Source organism: Marmota monax, unplaced genomic scaffold (assembly GCF_021218885.2).
Source record: "Marmota monax isolate L192 unplaced genomic scaffold, Marmota_monax_Labrador192_F-V1.1 WCK01_AAM20220418_F8-fsc00156, whole genome shotgun sequence".
Taxonomy (NCBI): Eukaryota; Metazoa; Chordata; class Mammalia; order Rodentia; family Sciuridae; genus Marmota; species Marmota monax.
In genome coordinates this window covers 3,459,857-3,475,609 of record NW_026694013.1, presented here as the reverse complement: position 1 = coordinate 3,475,609, position 15,753 = coordinate 3,459,857, and the positions used below count along the sequence as shown (strand labels likewise).

The 15,753-nt window shown below is 35.9% G+C and overlaps 1 protein-coding gene across 1 annotated transcript in view; it reads right to left on the bottom strand.

The window, feature by feature from the left end:
• Positions 1–10,678: 10,678 nt before the first annotated feature.
• Positions 10,679–15,753, bottom strand: part of Ift57 (intraflagellar transport 57) — a 54,543-nt gene continuing 49,468 nt past the window's right edge. Inside the window, exons 9-11 of the mRNA XM_046464048.2 lie at positions 15,675–15,737; positions 13,941–14,007; positions 10,679–12,822 (exon numbers count right to left, since the gene is read on the bottom strand). Of these exons, the coding sequence (XP_046320004.1) occupies positions 12,644–12,822; positions 13,941–14,007; positions 15,675–15,737 (309 nt within the window). The 3' untranslated portion in view covers positions 10,679–12,643. The remainder of the gene's footprint in view (positions 12,823–13,940; positions 14,008–15,674; positions 15,738–15,753) is intronic.

Here is a 15,753-nt window from a genome sequence, read left to right as displayed (position 1 = left end):
GATTAATGTATGGTTTGAGGACGGCAAACATGAATTTATTCATTTAACCTCAGAATATTAGATGAAAGGGGGTTTTGAAATCAGGAAATAAATTCCTATAGGATAAACAAAATGAATGCTGTTTTATTTAAATTCCACATGTAAATATATGGAAAAGGCTCTGCTAACAGGGCATAATACTTAATCTAAATAGATAAAGAGGATCAAGACAAATTTGGATAAATTAGTGAAAATACATATTGGATTAATAAAGAAAGGTGTTTACTATTTACCCATTTCCCCCCTTTATTTGTATTTTATTTGGCTTAAACATTTTAAAAATATGAAAGTTCATATGTGCAAACCAACTGTTATAGGTGCATCTTTCCAAAGATCTTAAAAATGCATATACAATAAATCAGGAATAAGTTCCTGGAAGGCTGGGAACTTGGTCTGTTTCTTCTTTGCCGTCATATCCCCAGAAGGGTTATAGTTCCTGGGATGTAGAAGGGGTCCAATAAGAATACGGGAAATGACTGAAATATTCATCCTCAGTTCTTAAATCCAATAGTAGCATCCTACATACACTCCAGTGTGCACATATTGTTTTATTGACTTACCAATATATCTTTATTGATGTACAAATATCTTGCTTATCCTTTTTAAGAGCTAAATTATATTCCATTATAGGGTGTACATGATCTGTTTAACCAATTTCATATTAATGAACACTTAGTTTGTACCTAAGTTTTTGTGATTATAAAAATCATTACAATGAATAATCTTGTGTGATTGTTGCATTTGTAAGATGATGTTTCCAGAAGCCCAGAATCAGTGTTAAGAAGCCGTCTCACAAACATTTTAGGTAATGGTGACAGGACTCTGGATCAGATGAATCACTGATCTACTCAGCATGATGCTTCTCATGGTGGTTTCAGTGGTACTATTGTTGCTAAAGTCAGGTGTTTCTCGCCTGCCTTTTCAAAAGCTCAGAGACATTTTGAAGAATGAGAAACAGCAAAGTGTTGGAAGCAGTGAAACCAATGCTCAAGATCCTGCTGAATGATCACAGCAGAATCAAAAGTGAAACCCCTGCTCTTGGGTGGCCACTGCTTCGATCCCGTGGGCTGGCTGTTTGCACGTGAGGCTTAGGCTTTGATGCCATTGTATAATAATACACCTCTGTGTTTTTAATATTTTTCAAAGGATGTTTGAATATCCAGGCCAGGACATAATAGCTTCTTTGCTAATCTTGCTTCATCATGGCCTTTCATTTTTATCATAGTCCTAGGCCTTTGATCTTATGATTTTGGTCAGACTCTGACTTTGGGGACATCAGTTGAAATGACAGCATCCCCTTGGTTTATCTCGGCATTGCTTTTTACCAGCGAGGATAAAGCTGAATTGGACGTGGCTGATGGTGCTAAAAGGGAACAGTCTCAGAACCTTAACCAAGGCCCACATGTTCTGCGTCTTTTTATGGTGTATTTCCATCTGAAACATGAAGATAATAACATATGCCCTACACACTTGGAGGGTGTGGTGGTGAATATTAATGATATATGCTTCAAAATGCAGTTTGAGCTCTTCAAGCCTGAAGTCCTTGATAAAACTGGGTTATAGAGTTAGTGAGATAAAGGGGCACATTCAAACCGTGACCATTTTTCATTATAGCTACCTTGACAACTGCATCAAGCACTCACTCCTACACAACACCTAGGAACTTTCACTAGAGTGCATATGTATTTTTAATATTCTGCTTTATCTTCTTATGCTTGAACTGCCAGGAACTTTGGGGAGGTTATTTATACAGTAGGTGTTTTTTAAATGTCCACTCAATTCTGAGGGAGCCATCAGACTCAGGGAGAGGCTTGGGCTTCCAGGGAGGAGGTCTGCTGTCCTCAGATCCAACCTCAACCACCTGCATGGTCTTGAGCAGGTCACTTCACCTGAGCCTCAGCATCCTTTTCATTAAATCAGGACGATAACTTTGGTCCCAGGCATCTGTGTGGCTGAATGGGAAATTTCAGTGAGAAAGGATGAACAAGAATGTTTAGTAGAATAAGGTCCATTAAAGATTTATATTATTGGTGTTTATGCAAGGTACTTCCTCAAATTGTAAGGAAAACAAAGTATTATGTTTCCAATATTCAGTGTTCCCCAAAAGCTCATGAGTGGGAGAATTCAAGAGGGTTCAGAAGTGAAATGATTGGGTTGTGAGTATCTTAACACAATCAATGAATTAAGCCCCTGATAGGGATTAACTGAGGAGTAACTGTAGGCTGATGGGGTATGGCTAGAGGAGGGAATCACTGGGGGTATGCATTTGGGGTATATATAGTTGGTGATTTAAATTCTCTCTCTTTACTTCCTAGTGCAATGATGTGAGCCAGTTTCTCCCACCACACTCTTCCACCACGATGTTCTGCCTCCCCCCCCCCCCCCACACACACACTTCTTACCTGGAGTTCAGCCTGAACACCAGGGTGGAGATAGAAGGGGCATAATGTAAAAAATCTATCAACTTCCTAGGAACCAATAGTTGAGGAACAGTGCTTTAGAGCTGTTTTAGATGACCCTTTTAATTTGTCAAATATCAAGGGTCCTCCTGGCCATAAGGGAGTTAATGTGTATAATGGAACTGTACTTTGAAGGCCAGGTGAGCTTCTAAGATAAACTATATAAGCCATATGATAGCAAAGGTGGGTCTAAGAAGTGAAACAAATGGGTAATCATTAACACCAGCTACTTCTAATAAGGAAGGAAAGGTAACAGGCCAACAGTGACAGTCTTTGTACTTGTAAAATAGCAATGCTGAAACGTAATAGGTGAGCAGCAGACCTTATAAGATGATCCTGTGGAACTGGTTTGCTCCAGAATTGGAAGGATAAGCAGTATCAAATGATTCATTGTCTTGTTTCTTTGACTCCCTGAAATTCCCCAAATGCTAAGCAACAGCAGAAAGTGCTGGCTAGGGCACAAAACAGGGCTATGAATTTGGAGAGGGTACTTCTCTTCGAATTACCACAATTTTCTCACCCATAAAAGGGCGTCACCAAATAACGCCTTTTCAATATCCTGTAAAAGCTGTTTTCTTTCTCTGTATGTAGAAATCACTTGCACTCTGTTTAATTGAACCTGTTTCTGTTTTGATAAGATCAAAGGACTAATAAACCCAGGTGATAACCTTAGGGAAGGGAGAGGGTGGGCAGAAGCCCTGGAGGGGGTGAGGGTGAATCCCAACACCCTGTAGGTTCAGCTACTTGCATCACCCCATTTAATCCTGCTGACCTCCCCATAAGGGAGAGGGCATCAAGACCTTCATTTTACAGTAAAGGGAGTTTTCTTTTTGAAGGTTTGTTCCAATTGCAAATCAAAACTAAAAAAATAAATGTGACACACAGGAAACAGGGAAGTGGGGAGGTGAGGGGGAAGGGGATGTTGGAAAGCTGCGTTCACTTGGCTTTACCTTATCTGAGGACTACTTGTTGGTTTCCTTCCTCTGACCCATCCTTAAGAGTAAGTGTCTTTTTTTCAGTCTTTATTTCTGAAGGATCTTACTCACCCCAGGCTTGGGGTCCAGCCTCCAGATAGACAATGCCATTTCTAGGTCTGGTCTGTCCGAAGTTGCAGAACTGTGTCAGCCCTTCCTGCTCTCATCTAGCCACCTGCACCCATGAGTGAGTAGAGCTCATTGCTCATGGCCAGCTGCTGCTGGTGAGGTCAGTCACTCCAGTCCCTTCCAGAATCCCTGTGAGATTAGGGCTGAACAGCATCAGGTCAAACCAAAAGATTGGGAATGCGATTCAAAGTGGCACATCTGGATTGACAACATTGACTGTAAAGTTCATGGGCTGCTAAATGTTCTCTGAGGACCACACAGAATTTTCTGGCATCAAGAACTTTTTGGATCCCTTCAAAATTGGGGAACATCCACCCAGTATTCCCCACTAGTTCCTATTTCCATACCAGTCTCAGGCTCTGGGAAGACCATATCTTAGTTTCATTCATCATTATCCAAAGTCTAACTGTTGATATTATATCAACTCTGCTCTGATACCTAGTTTGCTGCCCTTGGGCTCACACTCTAGGAGAGTCACTTCCTGATTCTGAACTGAATCAAGTTCCTTGAAAAATAGCCACTTAATAAAGAGTAATAATTTTTTAAAAGTTTTTATGTTAAAATCAAGAAGACTTAGTACTGCTCTTATATATTTTGTATCATACATGATGGGTTCACATCCTAGGAGCATTATAGAATGGCTTCAGGTTTGTTATTTAGGTTCTCTAGACCTCAGTTCACATTGTAAATGAAAATACTATCTCCCTCAGTTACAAAAAAAAAAAGTGTTACTATAGACAAAGGGCTTAGCACTGTGCCTGGCACACATGGGTGACGACAATTTCCATCGTTATTACCATTGTGCCTTTTCCCATGTTAGTTCCTTTTCTGCTGCTTCTCCTCTTTTCCATTTGAAAAATTCTAGAAGACCTGACTCCACATGTTTCCTCCACTGTGTTCCACTGCATGTAGCTCTGTTATCATATTTTATTCCTATGCTCATTTTATTCACCTACTTTTCCTGCTTGGTTCCTTAGCATGGCATTCAAAACTCTCCCTTTTAACCCTCCCTTTTATCTTCTTTTTCTTCTAGTGTTCCCCTAATACTCTACCACATGACCTTGTCATGTCTTTAACACCCCCCAGGACTGGGTGTCATGCCCTCTGTCCAGAATGGAAATGGAATTTTTTTTTTTTTTTTGCTACTGGAATCTTACTCATCTTTTAAGCACCAACTCTATGAATTCTTCTTTGTTTCCTTAAAGTTAGAATTACTTCCTCCTCCCAGCTTCAATAACACTGCTTATCTGTAATGAAGCTTACCATTATAACATTTTAATAATGTACACACATTCTTCCTGTTGGACTGTGAGTACCTAGAAGGAAAGTTATGCCTTATTTATATTTAGTTCCCTCAGCACCTGGTACTGTGTTCAAAATAGAGTGATTATTCATCCAACATTTGTTGCATCTGTACTATGTAGTGTACTAAATAGCTTCTGCTGAGACCAAGAGGCCAGTGACATGACTGCTGTAGCACTTTGGGATCAGCGGCACCCTCTGTAACTCTTGTGGGCTGCTGGATGGCTCCCAAGGGCAGAGTGAATAGATGGTTTAAATTTATCACAATCTCTATCTGAACTAGAATTACCAGTCATGAGCATAAGTAGACGCTAACATTTAATGACTAATGAAGTCCGCAAAGTGTAAAAGAATCAGGTCATATGCAAGGCAAATAGGTCAGTAAAACCAAGAAAAATCTAATAAACTCAGCTATGATTTTTAGTTCCTTTATCATGTAGAATCCTTATTGAAATTTATGGTTGTGGAAAACTGGCCAGATTCAATTTCAGCAGGGCCGGGTCAGGGACGTTTCCTGTTATCAATAGGAAGTTGCTATACAATTAAATGGATCAATGATGCAGTGTGCTAAATTAGGTTTTTTTATGGTCAAATAATTGGACTAGTTGTGCATTCTATATTATTTCAGTTATACAAGCATAATCTCTGAATCTATCATGAAGGAAGATTCGTGGGTTGCTTTAACCTATTGATTTGAGGAGCAGTAAAAGGAGCTGGTGATAGTTGGGAAGGCAGTGAAGTAATACCAATAAAATGGTGCAGGGGATGCACATTTGACACACTGAGTAGCTTTATGTAGGCTTAATGATTTTTTAGAACAATTTATAAATCTGAACTGATTCAATTAGTACTATAGTACTCTACCTTAAAATATGGTGGAACGTTCTGTTATATGTTTATTGTGTTTAGTTCTGGTCCATGGGACATTATAATACTTGTTATCAGTGGCATGCTGTTTTTGTTTTCCTCTTGTTTTGTTTTTGTTTTTTAAAGCTCCGATTTGTAGTGCTTTCCTACTTCGTTGGTGTAAACACTCTTGTGGGCTTTTTAAAGCCATCACAGTTTAACTGGCTCTGAAAATTTCTGAATATCTGACAATCAGCTCTTCAGAGATGTTAAGAATTTGGTTCTAGCATAGCATTGTAAGTTATTGTAAACAGTGGAGAGAGCCTGCAAAAATTCAAAATCATGCATTTTGCATAAGACTAGAAGTATTTAGAATATTATAGTCCTATATTTAAATTTACAGAACATTTTCTTTGCAAATGAATTTTCCTTTCACTAGCAGATTTGGTTTGGAATCAAGGTGTCTGGACTCTTCATGCACTAGTATACACAGAAGTCTTTATTCAGGGCATAGGAAGAAAATGCCATCCATTGAACATGAATGGAAACATGACCATATAATCTTGTAGAAGAAAAGATTAAACTTATGATGAGTGATGTCTTGAAAGTCATATGGAATGTTACTAGCTATTGTCATAAAAAGAAAGATATATATAACCTTTGTCCTTATTTCCTGGCATAGTGTTTCAGACCCCTTGCAATATCAAGAAATTTTGAGGCTATCATGCCTACACACTGGAAACTGTAAAAAATCTGAATGGTGGGGTTCAGAGAGCTTCCAGATTGAAGAACACAAGAGAGTGCTGCACCATGGTGTGCCCGATGAGGGCATAGAACTTCTGTACCACTTCTGATGCTTTATCCTAGGCACCTCCTTGTCTGTTTTTTGCTGCTAGAATGACACTACTGACTGGGAAATTCACAAAAAAATACAAGTTTATTTGGCTGCTGGTTCAAAGGGCTGAGAAGGTCAAGACTATAGTGCTGGCATCTGGTTAGCATCTTCATGCTGTGCCATAACACAATGAAAGGGCAGGTGAGTACACAGAAGACAAGAGAGGAAGTTGGGCTGAATTCATCCTTTAAGTGGGAACCCACTTCTGAGATCATAAACACACTGCTGTGGTAATGGCATTTCTTCATTTATAAGGACAGAGCCTGGGTTGGGGTTGTGGCTCAGAGGTAGAGCACTTGCCTAGCATGGATGAGGTACTGGGTTTGATCCTCAGCACCACACAGAGTAAAAAAAGGTATTGTGTCCACCTATAAGTAAGAAGTAAATATATTTTTTTAAAAGGACAGACCCCTCATAACCAAATCATTTCTTAAAGGTCCTACCTCTACAATACCATTAAATGGCAACTAAATTTCCACATGAGTTTTTGAGGGGACATTAAAACCAGAGAGAATGGAGGAGACCAAGGTAAGCCTGAAATAAGGCACTGGTGATGAGTCAGTGAATCAGGTTTGGACTTTGTATGTTCATATATATTATAAAAACACAATTATGGAAGTCTAATGCTTGAAATATTATTTAGACATGTTAACATGAGCATGATAGTTATTTTTTCTCTCTTGTGTTTTAAATTCCAAAGAAAGAATTGCTGAAAAAAGGTGAATTCATCTGGGTACAGTGGTACACTGTATAATATCAGTGGCTCAGGAGGCTGAAGCAGGAGGATTGCAAGTTCAAAGCCAGCCTCAGCAACTTAGTGAGGTCCTAAGCAACTTAGTGAGACCCTGTCTCAAAATGAAAAATAAAGGCTGGGGATGTGGCTCAGTGATTAAGCGCCCCTGAGTTTGATCCCTAGTACCCAAAAAAAAAGGAGTGGGGTTGGGGATGTAGCTTAGTGGTAGAAAAAAATATTGCTATAATTATATTGTCATAATAAAGACTGCTGCTTTTAATTATATATATTTTTTGGTGTGTTGGGGTGTTAATCCAGGACCTCCTGCATGCTAGGTTTGCTCATACTCTACCACTGAGTTACATTCTCCACCCCAACCCAAAACATTTTTGATGTGTATAAAAAGTTTTAAGATGAGCCTTTGGTCTTATAATTCTAGGTTCTCTACAGAATGTCCTAAATCTTCAAACTCTATTGTTTTCCAAGAGCATGACATGCTTGTTAATCATCCTCATGGGAGAGTTATCCATCAGAGGGGCATGTGTCTCCTTGTTTTCTTACATAGGCCCACTGGATCTAATGAAGGGTTAGAAAATGATTGCATATTTGCATATGATTTTCACAATCATTTACCTAAAGATGCATTCTTGATAGTTCTTGTGAGAAAAGGGTCTGAGATTAAATATTTGTAAAGAATAATGGAACTACATCTACTGCTTGCAGATTCATGATATAAACAGGAAATCATGAAGGAAATAAAGCTTAACATTTTACAAATTTCCCTGATTAAAGAAACATTTGTTTTTGTGTAAAACTCAGGAAAATGCTGACCTAGATTAAACTGGAGGTCAATAGAAGAAGACTTCCTTAGTGTCATCAAAAAATTGCTCTACTTAGTGAATAACATAATTTTTTTTTTAGTGGGTCACAGAATTTTAATGGAGAAATCATACTATTTCAACAAATTGATTAGCTTTTTGATTCAGGAAGAGGCTCACTTCTACACAGAACATCTCATCTTTAAGAACCATCATTTAAAAAAATTATTTTGAAGTAGCTTCAGATTTATAAAAACTTGAAAAAAGTAAGATAGACTTTTATATAAACTTCCCCCAGATTCCCAAAATGTTAACAATTTACTACATTTCCTTCCTTTTTTTTCTTTTTAAAATTTCCTTCTAGTGGATGATTTTTAATAATTAATCAACAATATTATATCACTAATTTTATGTTCAGTACAATATAACTTTGCTGTTAAGATAACTGAGAAATAGCATAGAAAAATCATTCAGAAAAAAGATGTTTTTGTCATCTTTTTATGAACATGTATTAATTGTGCCTATTAATTGAATCATTTTGCTATCTCAACACACATTGTGCTATCTCAACATGCAGCATATAGCATGCTCTAATCAAATCAGGATAATTAGCATTTAACTCTTACACCACATGTTATCATTATCCTTCTCTTTCTCTGTACATATTTGAATATACAAATGCACACATATATCTTGTTCCCTGAACCATTAAGTTGCTGTCAGGATGCCCCATGACATCCAAATACTTGCAGTATTGTTAAACACAAGAATACTCTAGTATATAACCATAGCAGAAATATCAAGAAGTTAAAACACTATTATTCAATCTATGTACCTTATTGGCATTTTCCCCATTGTGTCAAAATGTCCTTTATAACAACAATATATATTTATATATGTACATATATAAGTACTATGTAAATAACCTGTTTCTCATCAAACTTTTACATCTAGTTTTAGCATTCATTGATGATTCTCACCCGAGACAATTCACTATGCTTATTGCCAGGTGGTGATTTTCTATCTCCATCTCTCTCTCTCTCTCTCTCTCTCTCTCTCTCTCTCTCTCTCTCTCTCTCTGTATGTGTATATATGTGTGTGTATATATATATATATATATGTAAAAAACACATAATGGCTCAGAATATGATTTGGAATCATTTGCTGCATTTAGTGGTCATGTCTCTTTAGTCTCCTTTACTCTGGAATAGTTCCTTGGTCTTTATTTTTCTTAACCTTACATTTATTTGAATACAGGCCATTTTGTATAGTCTTCCAATTTGGATTTGTCGGAGTTGTCTGTTCCATGATTAGATTAAGGTTATCCATTTTCAGCAGGAACTAAATACATGTGTGCCCTTTTCAGAAGGCATCTGATGTCTATTTGCTCTCATTGTAATGTTAAGTTTGATCACTGATTTAAAGTGGTGTCTGCCAGGTTTCTCTATTGTAGAGTTACACAATTCTTTTCTTTGGGGAGTATCTTACATACATTGAGATTATGTAAATACCCCATTTCTTATCAAACTTTCACTTACTAAGTGTTTTAGCATTCATTGATGAGTCCCACCCAAGACAATTCACTATGGTCATTGTCAGGTGGTGATTTTCTTTTCTTTTCCTTTGTATTCTTTTTTTAAAAATTACTAGTTGTTCAAAACATTACATAGCTCTTGACATATTTCATACATTTGATTCAAGTGGGTTATGAACTCCCATTTTTTCCCCGTATACAGATTGCAGAATCACATCGGTTACACATCCACGTTTTTACATACTGCCATACTAGTGTCTGTTGTATTCTGCTGCCTTTCCTATCCTCTACTATCCCCCCTCAGGTGGTGATTTTCTAAACAAAGAGTAGACATCAATGACATTTGACATAATGCCAAATGATATTAGCTGTTATTTTTATGACATTTGACATAATGTCAAGTGAATTAGCTGTTATTCATTCTCTTACTTATAATTGTATGGACTCATGATTATTCTATGGGTTATAATTCTTCACAATGATTCACTTTGGTGCTCAAGTTGTCCCAGAATCTGGCTGTGGGCTTTAGACATTTCCCCATCATTCTTTAAGTACTTCCTTACTTTCTGGCAGAGCAAGAAAGTTTTGGCTAATTTGTGCTTTCCCTGTTCCAGCCCATTCCAGCCCATAAATCAGACTTTTTCCTTAAAAAGTCCTTATTATTATTTTTTAACTGGGAATTGAACACAGGGGCACTTAACAACTGAGCCACATCCCCAGCCCTTTTAAAATATTTTCTTTAGAGACAGGGTGTCACTATGTTGCTTAAGACCTGGCTAAGCAGCTGAGGTTGGCTTTGAATTTACAATCCCCCTGCCTCAGCCTCCCAAGCTTCTGGGATTTTTAAATAGAGCATTTAGACTCCAAGATCTGAGTACTAGGTATTGCATATAAGTTGTTGTTGGGCAGTAACTGTTTTTAGACCCTCTCAAAGAACAGAACTAGAAAATACATGATGAGTATATGTTTATTTATACATTTATAAATATTTCTGTTTATAAACTATATAGGCTTATTGTATTTGCCTATTGTATAAAAAACAGTTCATAGGCATTCTTCCATTTTCAATATAATATCACAGGAAACAGTTTTAAATTAGTCTCGAAACTACATAAGGCACATAGGCTTAAAGTCATTGAATTCTTCAAGCTATAGAACAGGAGCTAGAAGTTTCTACCAGAATTGTATAATGCCAGTCACCTGCCTATCTGCTTACTAACTCAAGTTACTGGACACTTTCTATGTGTGGATACTTGGTTAGGAATATGAAATGAAAATGATTTTGTCTCTCTTCTCAAGCAGCTTAGTCTATTAGGGGGACAGAAGAACATATCAATCACAATGTAGTGAAGTTCAAGGTATGAACAGTTTTCTATGGGAAAAGACAACCTGAGTGAAAACGAATTCCAAAAAAGGAAATAAAAATAGGCTGCTCATACACTGCAAGAGTTTGTAGTTTTTTTGCACAAAATAGTGTACTTTGCTTCTGAGCAAAAACATTTTAATGAGAGCTCTGATTTATCTAGAAGGGTTGAGTTCATCAAAACAATGCTCAGCCATGACAATACCTATGCAAGTAAGTTTCCAGGACAACAGATCATATATATATATGTGTATATATATATATATATATATTTTTTTTTTTTTTAAACTGGCTTCTCTCAATGACCACAGAGGAAGAAGACAATTTCAGACTTTCATACTGCCTGTTATCCCACTATGGATCCTTCCCTTCTTTACAAATTAAATAAACTAACTTATTTGTCATTGTATCGATTGTCATCCTCTCGGGTAATAGTTTATACACACCAATTTTCTCTTATCTAAACTTACAGTATAGAGAGTTTGATGAAAAGGAATAGTGTGTGTGTGTGTGTGTGTGTGTGTGTTTGTTTGTTTGTTGGAGTATATACGTGTTTAGAAAGAAAATGCTAAGAAAACAATAAGATTTAAGGAAGAAAACTATTAAGATTAAAAATAATGAGATTTAATTATTTCTGTTGTCCTGAACACAAAGCATTTTTATCAAAATTTACCACTGGTGCCTTTTATTTAAAGAAAATAATGGCCACCTTTTATTTAAAGAAAATAATGTGAGCCATTTCCTGCTTTGTGATCCCCTATCTATTTTTTTTTTCCATTCTAAGGCTGACACTATAATCTGCTTATTTTACCAATTTAGTTCAAAAAGTTCTCAGAAAGATGCATAAGTAAAGATCACTAGTACCAGATGCTGATCTTCATGTGAGCTGCCAGGGCTCCTTCTATTGAATGGCTCCTGAGCACAGCTAGCCCCAGAGACAAGATGAGGCTGAGATCTGCACATACTTACCCTTTCCTCATTCTAGTTAGTTCATCAGCAGCCTTACTCATGAAAAGCAATGAACTTCAAATGCTAATAGGGATACTGAATTTTTTTCTATACTTAAAAAATAGTAATTTTAGGTAACTATAAACAAAGCAAGGGTAATTGAGGTTCATATAAGATTCCACCACCTATTCTTAGCTGCCTTTGGGCACTTGTGGTCACTGCAGAATTGGATCAAAGTAAAGGGGCCAGCCTTATGTCAATAGTCAAGGTAGTGACAGCAGCAGTGTCTACAGAAAGCTTGGGTCATACACATTGGCTTACACAAGGAATGCTCAGAAAAATAAGTTGCAGTTTTGACATAGGTAATGACTAGTGAAAGCTTCTTTGAATGTGAAAATTTTCAATTACTTTATTACACATTATATTTAATATAAAGGCTTTAACCATCATAATCACCATGATACAATATGTGTGTGTATATATATATGCAAAAAATACCCACTGAACATGCTTAAGAGGTATAATTGTGTTTTAGAAACCTCTGCAGCATGAAATATAATTTGACATAAAAAAACTAATCAGAAGGATGAAAAATTGTATGTTTTAATAAGAGCCTATTGCTGCTTCTGGAATAACTGTTGCATGCATGTCCCTGGTCATGTTGGACTTCTCCTTCAGTTTTGATTGGAGTAATGTGTGCTCCACAACACCAATCCTAATGTCCATCTGAACAGTTTCTTGCTTTAGTTTTGTTAAGCTCTGTTTAATCTTCACCAAAGGAGCTGTAGAGTAAAAATAGCATGGAATAAAAACGTTCATTTAGAGTATCAGTTTATTATAGTTGCATGACATTTTCCTCACTTTGTTTCAAGCCAAAAATAGGGTTAAAAACACAGCTAATAACTCACTGACATTCACACGGTTTTGCTGTGGCATTTTAAACACCTGAGGTTTTCAGAATGGGGAGGAATGCAATATATAACGTACGGTGGGTGAACTTTTTAACTTGGTAGATGAAAAGGTGCTAAGCAGATATTTAAGAACTTGTTGAACATAATTTTATGGGTCAGAATGTTTGCCTGTAGGAAAGGGGATCTTCAGGTAAAAAGGGAAGAGAATTGCCTCTGAAGTATATATAATGAGTCCATTTAATAATTCTTTTTTTCTTTACACAAGGTATTACTATGTTAGCTCAGGCTGGACTTGAACTCCTACCTGAGCCTCCTGACTAGCTAGATATGTGCCCCTATGCCCAGTTAATGAGCCTATTTAAAACACTGCAACAAACTCCCTACATATCCCCTTATGAAAGATCACTGAGTATATATCATTAGAACTCTAGAAAGTCTTTCTAGGGCATAGAAAAGCTTTAGGTAATCATCATCAGCTCAGAATGGAGGATAATTTTTTGAAGATTATTAAAATTCTTCTCTATTTGACCCTGCCCAGTCAGGGGGAAGAAAAGAAAAAAAAAAAAAAAAAGGTTACCACCCTCATTGCTTTAGAGTCATTTGGGCATATACAAGTACGTTTTTTTCTGTCTCATGGAAAAATAAAACTCATTTGATGAAAATAGAATAAAACATTATTTTTTAAATTGGCAGAAAAAAGTACATACTTAAATATTTCCCACTCTATTTTTGAATCAATACAATTTTAATTAAAAAGAACCCCAAATCATAGTAAAAAAATTACCACTCTTCCCAGCTATTTTGTAAAAAACATAATATACTGATTATCAGACATCATTTTTGTACCATGTACTAGTTTTGAAATAAGTAAGAAAGTTCATTAAAAAAAACAGACACCTCTATTTATTATTACCACTTTATTAAACAGACTTCATGAAGAACTAGCTTTCTTTTGCTTCCTTTTCTCCCTAAAATGAACATGTACTTACCACCATCAGTCATGCTGCTGCCCTTTTCTTCCATCTCTTGTTTTACCTTTTCTAATTCTTCTGTAACCTTTCATTGAAAAAAAGAATTTTCATGAGCACTGAATTTTAATTAACTTTCAAAATTTTTAAGCGATATATTGAGAAAAATTAATTTAGATATTAGACATAAAAAGATAACACATTATTAGAAATATTTTGTACATAATTCAAATAATAAGATCAAGTATGCATATATATGAAGGTTTTCATTTTCCAATAATGACCATAATGTTAAACTTCACCAAATTACTTTCATCTTAGCTTTGTCATGTTGTGACAATATAGAACAAAAACCAAGTTATTTTATACATTAAGCCCTCAAATCATGTAATTAATTCATAGCATCTACCATACCACTCTCTTATAATTATTACTTACAATGGCATAAGCATCCTAAATAGGTTTTGTATTCTAAAAGTTTTCTAGGCATCTTTCATGACATTGTAGTTCTATAAGAGATGGTGTCTTTTCTAGGACACTAAAAAATGTTTATATCATATGTTTATATAAAAAATGTCTTCTATTACTCTACCTAAACCATGAACTTGAAACACCCAGAGACATGCTATGCGGTCATATTGGTTCTTACATGCACTCTACATAAAGACTATACTATTATAGCCAATATTAGCAAAATTCCAAACTAGTATTATAATATAAGTAGACAATATAATCTTTAAAACATTTTCAAATAATCTAGACCTAAGTCATAAATGTTGTCACTTAGTAGGCTTTATTTTTATCATCCTGGTGAGTAAGAACCTTTCCTGGGAATAAAGTGCTCATCCAAGTAAAGCAAATTAATTTCTTTCAGGCACCTGAAACATTACAACTGGGGATAACTACCTATTCCAAAAGAACTAAATGGTTCCCTGGACTCCCTTCAAGTGTTAATTTACCTAACATAAGTGAGTACTTTACTTCTACGTAATGTTTTATTTGCCTAGAAGCACCACAGGAATACAGTCTAAATATTTCAATGCTATATTTTGAGTATTTAAAAAAAAACTATTCCTAAATAATCTATACAAAGAAAGCTTAATTCTTTACTGTCAAAACAGTACAGTTTATGAAATTATACTGAATTATAAATAAATATAGTCTTGGATTTTAGTCCTAAATTGGCTTCTGATCTTGTTAGTTCCCTCACCCCCCATAGGTTCTTCAGTGAAAAAAGAGAATATATATATTACTTAACTTGGAAGATCATGAAAATAAATGCAGTGATATTTGCAGATATTCTAGAAGTTCTCAAAAATAAAGAGGTTGTAAACCACTTTCAATTGTAGACAGAGATATACCCAGGATCACACACAAGTTATTGACATCACTAAAAATAAAGCTTAAATCTTGCAGATTAACATTAAAATTTGCTATAGACTCCTCAGTCAGTACTTTACCTACGTTTCTATATATTATTTATAATTATTATATAAAAATGAAGATTAAGAAAAGTTATCAGTGTGCTAGTATGAGCAAATTTTATGTTGAATTTAACTTCAGGCATCTTATAAAAATGAGAGAAAGAATAAATAATTGATTCATTGAAAAGAAAATTAGGGCTTTTCTCTGAAACAAGATAATTTGAAGAGGAAGAAACAATTATTAAAATAAGGGGTATTCAATCATCCAATGGCTCTGAGCCACTGGGGCTCAGCTGACAGGTGAGAAGCACAGCAAGAGCACTATGTTTACCTCAGACAGGAGCCTGGTCCTTTCAGTTACTCCACCATTTCCCTGCTGGTACCGCTCCCTTGCCTGAGGGGGAAAGAAT